This window comes from Lasiosphaeria miniovina, assembly GCF_030549165.1.
Source record: "Lasiosphaeria miniovina strain SMH2392-1A chromosome Unknown B0T26scaffold_8, whole genome shotgun sequence".
Classification (NCBI taxonomy): domain Eukaryota; kingdom Fungi; phylum Ascomycota; class Sordariomycetes; order Sordariales; family Lasiosphaeriaceae; genus Lasiosphaeria; species Lasiosphaeria miniovina.
The window spans coordinates 682,068-695,307 of NW_026848227.1; the positions used below are offsets into that span (position 1 = coordinate 682,068).

Genomic DNA, 13,240 nt, shown 5'->3' on the forward strand with positions numbered 1-13,240 from the left:
CATGGACAAATTTCCTTGCAGTGGAACGAGAGCAACGTGCTTGGTCAATCCTCTACATGATGGGCAAGATCAGTTTGAGTCTTTCGTTATCACTATTTACCGATACTCAGCTTCTACCGTATGGTTTCCTCCTGCGTTTGAGATGTAAACAGGAGTGAACAGCATGGACAAATCTCCTTACAATCCATAACGTGCTTGCTTAATCCCCCACATAATGACCAAGATATTAAAAAGTCGGCCAAGGAAACAAGAGCCGCTAGCCAAGGACACAAAAGTCGCTAGCTAAAGATAATTTGCCGCAAAACACCAGCTAAGGAATGACATGCCGCTAAAACACCAAGGACTGAGACATACCGCCGAAAGACCAACTAAGGAAACAAAAAAGCCGCCAGCAAAGGAAACAAAGTCGCTAGCCAAGGATAATTTGTCGCCAACACACCAGCCAAGGAATGTCATGCCGAAACACGTATAAAGACTGACATGTCAAGATATTAGTTCGAGTCGGGGAACCAAAATTATCAATCCCTCTTTGCCTAGACGGCCTGCACACGTACCATGTTTACATATATGTAGAAGGGCAAACGTCTTGATTACGGCCACCGCCATAGCAAACACCTTCACACTAAATATAATCATGATTCAAGACATCACTGCCAGTTGCATTCGGAAAGAATTCCCATTTTGAGGTGCCCGTGCTACATCAACACCATCAAAGGCACTGCGCAGGGCTAAAAGCAGCTCAACCGGATTCTCTCTGGCGCATCTTGCCAGTGTCTCTGCCATGGTTCGGCGCCTTGCCAGTGTGTCCTCTGCCATGGTTCGGCGCCCCGCAGCAGATGGCTGTGGTGTATTGTCTCGTTTCCAACTCGTGCGCCAAAATGGTCGCAGACGAAGCCGACATGGCCCTGTCATACACACTGCAAAGGCGATATGTCGATACCGGTGATCTTCTTTCGAAGCGTCGGCCTAAGTACAATGCCGTTCTTCTCAAACCATGGGCTCTAGCGCCAAGTCTGGGACCTCACACGCATTTTTCCAGCAACCATGGTAGAAGCTCTCTGGCTTGCTCAGAGACAAGCCCAACCTGTACCTCGACGAAATGTAGTGGTTCCTAGCCCTCGAATGCGATATCTGGTCTCGACGTCGTGTATTAGCCGGCAGTCGAAGGCCGTTGCACCACAAGGCCGCGCAATGGAGTGAGCCACCCAGACTCGACCGTTGGGAAGGTGACGCTATTCAGCCGAAATGTTCGCTGTGGACGAATCGGGCCTGATGGAGAGACAGCGCGCGGCAGGGCGCGGGAGGCGTAGGCCATAAAGGCTCGAAGGCTAGGAAAGGGCATGCTATGCCACTGCACGGCGAAGGTATCTCACGGTAACTCGCTCCGGCCTTTCGTCAGCCGCCGTCTACCGTGATGACCGCGCCTCATCCTAGGCCCGGCTGTTTTGCTCGACTCTGGCCGCCTGCTCGCCGCTGGCCTGGCTGTTTTGCTTGACTTTGACTGCCTGCTCGCCGCTGGCCCGGCTGTTTTGCTTGACTTTGGCAGCCTTTCTCGGTCCGGCTGTTTTGCTCGACTTTGGCCGCTGGCCCGGCTGCTTTGCTTGACTTGGGCCGTGCTCTTTCTTCTACCTCCCTTCGTCATGGCCATGGTCGCCGGGCTCTGTAGCCGAGTCTTGGACAACAGAGCCATGGAGCGGGCGTTGCGGCGGGCACTGCGGCGGGCACTGCGGCGGGCACTGCAGCGGGCACTGGAGACGGCGGGCAATGGGGAGCAGGCGGCGGGCAGTGGTAGTGGTTTGCTGGCGGTCAGCACGGTTCGGTTTCTGGACAAAAGACAGCGGCCAAGCAACAACGGGCAAAATCAGCCAAGCAACAACGGGCAGAATCAGCCAAGCAACGCGCAAAATGGGACTTGCCAAATATCCTCGCCAGATCCGAAGCGTCGCTGGTTCTCGAGTGGTCTTCGCGGGAGGGGTTGTCGAGGATTCGCCGGGCGGTGGTCTTTGCGGGGGGAGGGGTTGTCGAGGATTCATCGGGGAGGAGGGTTGTCGACGATTCATCGGGGAGGAGTGTTATCAAGGATTCATCGAGGCCCCTGCTACGCAGCTTCTTGACAGTGCGAGGGTGCCGGGCAGCCACTGAAGAAGCGTTCAATCTATTAACTAGGGTGTAAAAATCTGATTTCGGCTGGGCTAGTGGCTTGGCGCCTTGGCAACCATGTCACTTTTTGTCACTCTGTCCGGGAAGACGTTTGTTACTGTCGAATAGACTGCCTCAACAAAAAACCCGTCAGCCAAGAGTGATTTGCCGCCAAAATGCCTGAGGTTTGCTGCCGAAAGACCAGCCAAGGAATATGACATGTATGCCGCCGAAAATCCAAGGACTAATTTGCCGCCAAAACACCAAGGAATAAGATATGCCGCCAAAACACCAGGACTGATTTGCTGCCGAAACACCTGGACTGATATGCCGCCAAAATCTACAAGGAAGAGATCTCAAGATATCAGTTTAAGACTTAGAGACGAAGATTACCAAAATACCCATATGCTGCCACCAGCCATAGAATGAGATATGCCGCCGAAATACCTAAAAGAATTTGCCGCCAAACACCTACAAAGACTAAGATGTCAAGATATCAGTTTGATCCTTCAACATGACAGGCGGGAGTGAATAGTAGATAGACAAATCTTGACGGAAGCAACTTGGATGACTCTTGATAGCAGCTGAGTCGGAGAATCAAGATACCAAACATCATATAGACGAGGGCAAAGTTAAGACGCTTGCCAAAACACCTTCACACTGAATACAATCCTACCATTTGGCCTCTTATCTGTCTCGCCATTTCGGCCTCTCATTATCGTATCCTGGAAGGGAAACAAGTCGTATCCTGGAGGGGAAACAAGTCGTATCCTGGAGGGAAATAAAAAAGCTGCTAGCCAAGAAACAAGAAAGTAGCCAGCCAAGGAAACAAGCCGCCAGCCAAGGAAAAAAAGCCGCCAGCCAAGAGTGATTTGCCGCCAAAACGCCTACAAGGATTTGCCGCCGAAATACCTGGGTATTTGCCGCCGAAACACGTACAAGGAAAGAGAAAGAAGATATACAGAATAATTTTTAGTGGGAAACGGATGACTGCATTGCTTAGAGGAAGACTCGCTATTTGGGCTACCGCGGAATATGTATGACGACGATGCCACAAGGCTGCCTGGTCATCACGGATAGCTCGGCTGATAAAAGGTCAGAGCGAATTATTGTGAGATTCACCTCCGCTGTGTAGTGGCATAGTACGCCTTTTTCTTAGCCCTCGAGCCTCTGCTTCCTTTTTGTATCTTTTCTAAAAGCACTAGAGAGGGGGTTTGTTCGAAACCGGGGGAGGAGAGGAGATAGATAGAATAGGGAGAGCCGCAAGACAAAAGCTATGTGGCATCAGATGTTGCTAGCCGGCTCTCTTTGACGCGTGAAACGGATTGGCGCCGAGGGGAGGCTGCTAAGGTGGGTAAGGCAAGGTAGGTAGGTGGGCGTGGGGGATGGCTGGTGGAAGTTGAGGTATGAGGCGGGGGTTATGAAGCAGGCTAACACATGTGTGCAACATATCCGTCTACCATTCTCGGTCGGCACACAGGCGAAAGGCACCAAACTAGCTTCCTAAGCCATCATATGGCCATACCAGCACCAACAGACCAGCCTACGAACTGGGGAGTTTGTACCGCCATGGCCCTCGATGGATCCAGCGAGACGGAGCGCCCTTCCATTGAGGCATGTTTCTTCATACGTGGGTCAGTCTCCACGCTTTTGTACGCCGAACTGTCCGCCTGCTCTGCATCAGGACTAGAAGCATAGTCAATTGGCTCCTCGGTGTCCTGGCTCCTCTTGGTCGGTCCAGCAAAGGTCCTGATTCCAGCCGGGCTCGGGCTGCGACATGTCTGCGAATCGCTGTTGCCGTTGCTTTCGCTCTTGCTGTTAGTCTTGTAGAATCAAAGTGGCACCAGGACAGAGTCGCACTCCAGTCAGATTCTTGGACCTGAGGGAGCGTGGTGAACACATGTTAGACCTGAGAGCGTGGTCGAGACCTGACTTTGTCAGGAGCCGTCTCTATTCGAACTTGCCGGGGTGGCAACTGCTGCAACTGCTGCACTGTTGCAACTGCTGCAACTCGGGGTAGCTGCTGCTTGTTGGCCTTGAGGGAGCCCCGTTAAGTCTGGTCAGCTCGAGCCCCGACGTCGCTTTTAGGGCCTGGGACACGGGCGCGTGCCATGTCGAGCAGCTCGCTGCTTGTTGACCCTTTCTTTGAACACACTTGGACCTGGGGGAGCGTGGTCATCCGCTGCTTGTTGACCTTGTCTTAGACCGAGAGAGCGTGGCGAGACCTGAGACTTCGTTAGGAGAGCCGTCTTGCCCAGGGGTAGCAACTACTACAACTGCTGCCTTGTTTGAGAATTAGCACCATATACGCTTGGTTAGAGGGCTTTGTAGGCGTAGCGGGGCTGCTTATCTAGTGCAGGCCCCGGACGCATAGACTCGGCCGCGGACTAGAGGAAATGATGCTTCAGCCGGCAGTCAGGTCTGCCGTAACCTGGCAAAGTATAAGATGACTACGTTTCGAGCTTTGAATGGCTAGTGATTAAGCCAGACCAGTGATCAGCTACAACCAGTGATCAGCCAGAACCAGTGATCAGCCAGAACCAGTGATCAAACCAGAACCCAGCACACCACTATAAGAAAGGATTCGTGCCGAGAGACGAGAGTCGATCGACGGTGCAGCTTCTAAACCTAGCGCATTTTAGATTCGTTAATGTGTGCATGTAGAAGCGAGGGTAGAAGTGGCCGTGGGCTACTTATATAGAATCTATAGCCCTATGCCACCAGCCGCCTTGACCCTCCGTGGCTGAGTAGCGCGTCATTCTTTCATTGTTGGTGTGTTTGCCAGAGCCGAGTCCAGTTGCTTTAGTATAGCTAGTGTGTGAAGTATGAACCGGTAGGGAATCTAGTTGCTTTAGCTACAGATGTGTTTGCCAGAGCCAGTCTAGTTGCTTTAGCTGGTGTGTGTGCCAGAGCCGGTCCAGTTGCTTTGGCTGGTGTGTTTGCCAGAGCCGGGTCCAGTTACTTTGGTATGGCTGGTGTGTGAAGTGTGAATAGGTAGGGAATCTGGTTACTTTGGCTGGCAGATGTGTTGGTGCGGGCTGCGTTAAGGGGTTCGTGACGTTGATTCTGGCGTTTATGCTGTCAGTAAACAACACAACAGGGAGCGGCTAGTGTGCCCCAAAGTCCCTAGCGGCTGGTGTGCCCCAAAGTCCCTAGCGGCTGGTGTGCCCCAAAGTCTCTAAGCAGCTCATTTATTCATTTGGCAGACTGTGAGGCGGGTGAGGTGACTGTGTGGCGGGTGAGGTTCGTGAACTCTGCCTCAGTGGTGCTGTGCTACTTAGGTCTGCTTTGTCTTCTAGTATACTTAGCAGCCGGCTAGGAAGACGTGGGCGCCTGTGGAGTAGCGATGTACGAGGTCGTCAGCGAAGGAGGCGTCGGCATAGGTGATGGCGAGGAGGGTGATAGCGAGGAGGGTGATAGCGAGGAGGGTGATGGCGAGGAGGGTGATGGCGAGGAGGGTGATGGCGAGGAGGGTGCTAGCGAGGAGGGTGCTAGCGAGGAGGGTGCTAGCGAGGCTGGTCGGGATGAACCAAGAAGACGGCGAAATGGCAAAAGATCGTCCTCTTTTAGGAGTTAGAGAGGTATTACAATCTCGACCGGGGTAGAGACTACCTCAATAGTTCGTATCTTTCTGCCACTTGTGCAGCTGCGGCGCAGCCTTCCGGAGACGTCGGCGGGCGAGAAGCGGTTGAGCAGCACGCGCGGATAGCGGCGGAACTTATCGCCTACACGACGCCCACAATCTCGCCGTCGGGGTGCAGCACGTACCGGGCCTCGGTACCATGCGCAAGGCCCTGCATGTGTTGGAATGCAATATAGCGCGATTCGTAGCTTGCTGGTTGTGAAACTCGGGACCTACGCGTTGCTCGAGTTGTCAGTCTTGATCCGCAAAGGTTTGGACTCGAGGGAATTACCAGCTGCGTGACCGTCGCTATTTCCAGGCCCCTGATTAGTTGCGTGGCCGTCACTGTTTCCAGGCCCTACATGTATTCGAATGCAATATAGCGCGATCTGTGGCTTGCTGTCTAAGGAAAGAGCAACTGGCCAGGCCATGCAGGCCATGTAAGGAAAGAGCACCAATGGGCAGTGGCCTGGCCAGTTGGTGCTCGCCACGCCCTTGGTATTTGCCACTGCCCATGGTGCTCTTTCCTTTCCTTGCATGCTGGTGTGGAGCTAGTAAATAGCCAAACCTGCATGACGCGGCTGCCACTGCCGCTGGCAGCAGCTGTGCCCCACTGCCAGCTCAACGGGCAGGTACCAATGACTTAAGCTCGATGACTAAAAACTATGACTTGCCCGCCTTTTGCCCCGCTATCTTCTCTCTCTTCTTTTCCTTCTCTAACGAACAAAGACCATCGTGTCTCTTTCAACACGTCAACGTCAACAGCCTCGTCCTCTCATCTGGCCAGCGAGGCTTTCATATTTCTGCCTGCGTGCCGACATTTAGCTGCCCCCCTTTGGTGCCCCCTCTGGTACGTTTTGCTCAGCCTCTAGTCTGATTGGGCCCGCATCTGATTGAGCCCGCAAGTGCGGCGTTCTACGTCGCGGACACGCAATCAAACTCGGTATTCCGTCTTCGCGTCGACCTCTCTAACAGCTGACAGATTCTCACCACGCCCCTTTCAGACTCTTCTTCACTCGCCTCAATCATCAATCAGATCATTGGGCCTCGTTTGCCAGCCAACCGCCAAAATGTTCCGCGTCCAGACCCTGATAGACGCGCTGACGTCGCGCCTGAACCTTGGCGACCGCTTCGCAAGCATGCGTTTTGGACCACTCGGCAGCCGCTTCGCGAATCTGCGCCCGCTGTCCGACTTCTTTGACTTTAAACGCATATTCAAGCCCGCCAGCTTTGCCGAGGCGCGTGCGCGTATCAGCTTCAATTCCGGCTACTTCTCAAGCAACTATGCCGTCGTCTTTGTCATGTTGTCTCTCTACTCCATCTTTAATAACAAGGCTCTACTCTTCGACATCGTCCTTGTCACGCTCAGCATGTTCCTGATTGGCACGCTGGACGGCCGCGATCTCGAGATTGGCTCGCAGCGGCTCACCACCAAGCAGCTCTACACGGCAATGTGCATCATCGCCGTCCCCGTCGCTCTTTACGCTTCGCCCGTCGGCACCATGTTCTGGCTGGTCGGCGCTAGCGGCGTGACCATTCTCGGCCACGCTGTTCTCATGGACAAGCCTATCCGTATGACTCTTTCTGGAGAGACGGTCTAGGTAGTCGGCCGCGAGCCCCCGAGCGCATATGGTAGCCATGACAAGAGAAGACGGAACCGTTTGCGTGAGAAGACGGAACTGTTTCCCTTATCTCTGTCTTTTCGCATCACTAGACTAGTACGAATTTTAATGCTGCATTTCCTTGGTACAGGGTGTTTTCCAAGCTCATGAGTGATAATCTCGCTGTGGTTAAAGTAAGGCAGAGGGGTAACCTGCATCGCAGCAAATCTCACAAGAACATGTTGGTAATACCCCTCAAGCCACCTCCTCGCAAGCTCTAGACTCGAGGGAATTTACGAGGTGCGTCGGCACTGTTTTCAGGCCCCTGCTCGAGTTGTCAGTCTTGATGCCCGCAAAGGTCTGGACTCGGAGGAATTACCAGGTGCGCGACCAGCCTGTTTCCAGTCCCCTGGGCTGTGAACAGCGAGCGCAATTCTGGCCAAGCCAGCTGGTTGTGGAACTCCGGACCTGGCCGTTGCTCCAGTTGTCAGTCTTGATCCCGGCAAGCTCTGGACTCGGGGGAATTTATTAGGTGCGTCGTCACTGTTTCCAGGCCTCTGCTCGAGTTGTCAATCTTGATCCCGCAAAGCTCTGGACTCGGGGAATTACCAGCTACGTGATCGGCACTGTTTCTAGCGTGACCGTTACCACTTCCAGGCCCTAACAACTCCTCTATTCCAAGAGCGTCTGTGATAATACGCGCCGGCTTCTAGGCTGTGAACCACGACCTAATTCTGGCCAAGCTTGCTAAGCTTGGCGGTTGTGGAATTCGGGACCTGCGCGTTGCTCGAGTTGTCAGTCTTGATGCGCAAAGCTCTGGACTCGAGGGAATTACCAGCTGCGTGACCGGCACTGTTTCCAGCGCGACCGTCACTATTTCTAGGCCCCTGATCAGCAGCAACTCGCCCATTCCAAGTACGTGACCGTTACTTTTCTAGGCCCCTAATTAGTAGCAACTTAAGCTAGCGACGACCACTACAAGCTGCGCGAGAAGGTTAAGAAGCTGTAGGACGCCGTATGAAAGTTATTGCCTAGAAGGAGATTCTGTAGTTCATTGCCAAGAAGGCGGGCTGAGCGTAAAAGGCGGGCCGAGCGTGAAAGGCAGTTCTGTGTCCGTGGCGTATCAAATCCACATTAATGCTTTAGAGCAAAAAACATGAAATGGTCATCAAAATAGGTTACCTGACAGGTTAGGAAGGGGTCAGCTGGACGGAGCCTCTTTTTTTCTTGTTCTTTACCTCCGGCAGCGCCTGCCGCGAGCTGTTCTCGCTTCGCTCGAAGGTATGGGTGGCTAGCCGGAGGTGCTAGCCGAGGGTGCTAGTTATGTTTGACCAAGTCATAACCACGGCATCTCTTATATTGGGAGGGATCTAGTTCGGGGTCTCGTTGATCGGGCGGTGGGGCTGCAGTTGAGGACCCCGACCGTAGACGCGTTCCTAGCGAGGTATTAGTAGATATTAACAGGGTAATAATCGTCAAGTATTCGGCGGACCTGTTCATAGCTGGAAGGCGACAAATCGTGCGTTCTCGCCAGGATTGGCTAGTTTTTGTCCGTGTCGAATGGCTTTCAATCCGTCGTGCGTATCCGTGCGGTACTTCAACTTTGTAGCTCCCCCCCAAAATAAACCACTTTCCCTTCAACCTAAACAAACCACCTTTTTCCCCAATCTCGCAATTCAACCTCGGCGTCGCAATTCAACTTCAGTCTCGCAATTCAACCTCAGCCAATCGCAACTTTGGCACCCTCACGGTAAAAGAAAAGAGACAGCCTCTCGACGCCACCTCTCGCAAGCTCGCCCATGGTGGCTCCGTTCAGCTGAACAAGATAATGGTCATCACAACGGTATGGTTATCACAACGTTGGTCATCACAATATAGAATGGATCACAACATAGAATGGATCACAACAAGGGAAAGATGCAGCGTAAACAAGTTTATTATGCCGGCCCAACTACCGGAAAAATCCTCTCTCCCTCATTAAAAAAGCGTCGTCCAAAAAACCTCTTTTTCTCATTTGCGTTGCTCCAGCTGCTAGCCGCAAAACACGTTAGCACAAGCCACAATTAGCTACCAAGTCAGCATCACAAACCTCTTATGCGCTCGTTACTTTCTACTCAATAGACGCCGCTCGAGAAAGAACATGACGTTGCTCAGGCAAAGAACATAGACGCAACGGAGGTGGGGGCCCAGTAAGCGACCACAAAGGCAGGGCGGCGGCGGCGCAGGGCAAATAGGGCCGACTCAACGTCGGCAAAGATGATATCCACGCCGTCGGCGTGGAGGACCAGGACGTCTAGGGCCAGGATCAGATCTGGCAGGCACCGGCAAAAGAGGGCCACGCGGGCCGGGCCGTCCACGTCAGGCAGGGCCAGCACCGACATGCGGTGGCCGGCCGCCTCCAGCTGCTCATGGTAAATAGCACCCATTCTCTCTACGCCCTGCATGTCTGTGACGGCGACAAATACGCCGAACGGCGCCAGGTCTCTGTTGAGACGCAGGACCGGGTGAATGTGGGCGTACATGAAGGAAGTGACGTCGGCGTCCATTTTGGCGGGTGTAGTGGCTGTATGGTGTCATGTGGTGAGATGGTATTGCTTGGTGGATGGTATGTACCCGCGGGATGGGATTACTTACTGTGCTGACACGAGATGATATTTTGGTTGGTAAGGTTAGAAGCCAAGGAAGGCTTGAGATGGTACTGTGCTAGCCTAAGAAGGCTTGAAATGGTACTGTGGCAGCCGAAGAAGGCTTGGACTGATTGACTGGGGTGTTATGTGGTGAGATGGTGTTGCTTGGTGGATGGTATGTACCCGTGGGATGGGGATTACTTACTGTGCCGACGCGTGATGATGTGTTGGTGATTGCCAGTGAAGAAGAAGGCTTGAGATGGTATTGTGCTAGCCGAAGAAGGCTTCAGATGGTACTGTACTGTTGAGTGAAAGCTTAGATTGCTCGACTAGCCGCTGAAGAGGAGAGAAGAAAGGAAGGAAGAGAGAGAGCACGGAAGGGTAATTTATACTCGGCCAGGGCTCAGGCCAAAAAAGTGTTCCTATTGTTCCGGAAGGTGCGTAACGTACTATTTCCGGCCCTGATCAGCAGCAACGCGTTGCTCGAATTGTCAGTCTTGATGCGCAAAGCTCTGGATTCAGAGGAATTTAGCAGGTGCGTGGCTGGCCTGTGTCCAGCTGCGTGACCGTCACTATTTCTAGCTGCGTAACCGTTACTTTTTCCAGGCCCCTAATTAGTAGCAACTCGTCGATTTCAAGTACATGACCGTCACTGTTTCCAGGCCCTTACTCGAGTTGTCAGTCTTGATCCGCAAAGCTCTGGATTCAGAGGAATTTGCTAGCTGCGTAACCGGCACTGTTTCCAGCGTAACCTCGCTATTTCTAGCCCGGATCAGTAGCAACTTATCAGTCTAGCCTTGGTCCCCGCAAACTCTAGACTTGGGAGCAATTTGCCAGCTGCGTAACCTCACTGTTTCTAGCCCAGATTAGTAGCAACTTATCAGTCTAGTCTTGATCCCGCAAACTCTAGACTCGGGAGGAATTTGCCAGCTGCGTAACCGTCACTGTTTCCAGCGTAACCGTCACTATTTCTAGCCCGGATCAGTAGCAACTCATTAGTCTAGTCTTGATCCCGCGAACTCTAGACTCGAGGAATTACCAGCTACGTGACGTTACTTCTAGTGTGATGCACCAAAGGGCCTCTGAAATGAGAAGTGAATATGAAATAAGAAGTAAATATGAAATGAGAAGTGAAGAAAGATGCTTATCTAAGCTAGGCTGTGGTGTCTACTCTTGGGTGGGCAAATTAGTGGACCTTGCGAGATCTTAATGATCATCGACATCGTAATGTTGAAGTAAACCCGAATATCGAGGCCTTTATGGCCATCGATCTGTCAAATATACGATGCTTCCAGCTGCTCCAGCTGCTCCTGCTGCTCCTGCCCCTCAAGCTCCTCCTGCTCCTGCTCCTTCTCCAGATGTGCCTGCTTTTCATGCTCGATATCATCGAGTTTTTTCTTCTCTGTGACAAAGTCTTTCGCCGCTCTGAGTTGCGCTTTGCGGCTCTCGATCTCGTCCATGGCCACTCTGAGTTGCCCTCTGAGGCTCGTGATGTCGTCCCCCAACTGGGCGGCCTTGCCCGGTACGTGGTTGATATCTCCGACTTGTCCAAAGAGGTCGTTAACCGCGTCGTTTATGCTATTGAGTCTTTTCTTCAATCGACTAATGAACTCTTGATTATTCTCCTGCTTCGCCTTGACGAGGTCGACAAGATCGTACGTATCGTCAACATCGCGCTGGTCGTCGTTCTTGACTTCCTCGTTGTCGTCAACCTCGTCTTTGATTTGAAACTCGGCGAACTGCTGCTAGAGCTTGGCTCCTAGAGCTCCCAGCGTCTTCGCCTCGCTGACTGGTTCATTCGTCTCTGGTGCCTTGATTTGAAACTCGGCGATTTGCTGCTGGAGCTCGGCTCCTAGAGCTCTCAGCGTCTTGACCTTGCTGACTGGTTCATTTGTCTCTGGTGCGGTCTGGGGCTGCCGTGCTAGGGTTGGTATCCTCTTTTTGTCTGTACGAGGAGCCATGGTGCTCGACGAGATGCAGAGTGAGATGTGCAAGTGGTGAATGAGGTGCGAACGTGCAAGTGGCGAATGAGTGCGAAACGTGCAAGTGGCGAATAGGTGCGAAACGATGCGCTCGATTTTGAGAATAATGAGATGGCGTGCTCTATGAAGCGCGATCGGGTAGTATGAAGCGCAATGTAGTATGAAGCGCAATTGGGTAGTATGTAAGGAAGATGGGCAATAGCTCAATGCGCTATGGATGATGATGCGCGATGCGCTATGGATGAAGATGCGCGAAGATCGGTGCTCACAGCCAACTTTCTCACAGCCAACGCCCTCAGCCTACCCAACAGGCACCCTCAAACACACAAGGAAGCAAGGGCGGCAGAGAGAAGAGCAGTGCAGCCAATTCCAGAGCAAGATGCCAGAGCAAGATTCCGAGGGTAGAAGTGTAACGGCGGTAGCCAGAAGAAAAGGTGTTCATGTGCGGGAGTTATTCTGTGGGGAGTTGTTTGTACAGGCTGTGGGAGCGGGCAGTGCACGGGCCCACGCTACGGCAAGACTGATTGTTACGTGGCGGCAAAATCTTGAATTTTACAGGGTTAGGGTTATGTATAGAGGACTAAAGTGGGCAAGTGTCAAACAGAGCGGCTCTCAATAAGGTTCAGGTCTCGCCACGCTCCCCCGGTCCCGACAAGGTCGACAAGCAGCAGGCGACCGCGCTCCCTAGGTCTAAGACAACACGTTTAAGGCAACTGAACCCGGCTCTGGCAAACACATCTACCATGCCAAAGCAACGACGGGCTCTGGTTAACACATCTCCTATGCCAAGTAACTAGACCGGCTCTGGTAAACATGTGCCATGCCAAGCACATTTGCCATGCCAAGGGTCAGATCTTCTCGCGAGCAGGACAGCCGGTTCGGACTGCCAAGGCTGTTCAGGTGTGCCAAGACTGATTTTTCGAGGGCCACTATCCCGTTTCTGGCAGCAATTTCGCTGGCCAAGTCGGGCGAACAGCCTGTTCGCAAATTTCGAAGCCACAGGCCCTTGTTAGCGATGTACCGCGCTAATGCAGGTCGCGGCTAACCGGAGGAGGTTAGAAAACAGGGGTGATTCTGGTGTTTTCTGCCGGTTGGAGAGCTGAACAGGCGGTTCGCGCGAACCGCGAAATTGAACGGTTCAGCCCTGGTTTCTAGCCGGTTCGCGGTCGACTGGCCCTGTTGGGGAGAGCGGCGATGGCGTGGAACGGGAAGAATAATACCTATCGATCTGTTAGCATACAGTTTATCACCAAATAAAGATCTCTTCAA

The 13,240-nt window shown here is 52.9% G+C and overlaps 3 protein-coding genes across 3 annotated transcripts; 1 reads left to right on the forward strand and 2 right to left on the reverse strand.

Moving 5' to 3' along the window:
* Positions 1-5,443: 5,443 nt before the first annotated feature.
* B0T26DRAFT_756718 (uncharacterized protein) lies at positions 5,444-5,939 on the reverse strand (the record flags this gene model as incomplete). Its single annotated transcript, XM_060446145.1, has 2 exons — positions 5,444-5,702; positions 5,869-5,939. The coding sequence occupies 2 exons, from the start codon at positions 5,937-5,939 to the stop codon at positions 5,444-5,446; spliced, it is 330 nt and encodes a 109-aa protein (XP_060290014.1).
* A 537-nt stretch (positions 5,940-6,476) lies between these two features.
* On the forward strand, positions 6,477-7,512 carry B0T26DRAFT_730015 (PRA1 family protein-domain-containing protein). Its single transcript, XM_060442995.1, has 2 exons — positions 6,477-6,611; positions 6,744-7,512. Exon 2 carries the CDS (start codon positions 6,832-6,834, stop codon positions 7,360-7,362), a length of 531 nt encoding a protein of 176 aa, XP_060290015.1. The 5' UTR covers positions 6,477-6,611; positions 6,744-6,831; the 3' UTR covers positions 7,363-7,512.
* Positions 7,513-9,512: 2,000 nt separating this feature from the next.
* B0T26DRAFT_806863 (uncharacterized protein) lies at positions 9,513-12,435 on the reverse strand (the record flags this gene model as incomplete). Its single annotated transcript, XM_060447205.1, has 8 exons — positions 11,780-12,435; positions 11,274-11,734; positions 10,895-10,960; positions 10,660-10,751; positions 10,440-10,571; positions 10,195-10,290; positions 9,997-10,116; positions 9,513-9,925 (listed from the first exon to the last, which is right to left on the reverse strand). Exons 1-8 carry the CDS (start codon positions 11,948-11,950, stop codon positions 9,513-9,515), a joined length of 1,551 nt encoding a protein of 516 aa, XP_060290016.1. The 5' UTR covers positions 11,951-12,435.
* Between the last annotated feature and the right edge of the window lie 805 nt (positions 12,436-13,240).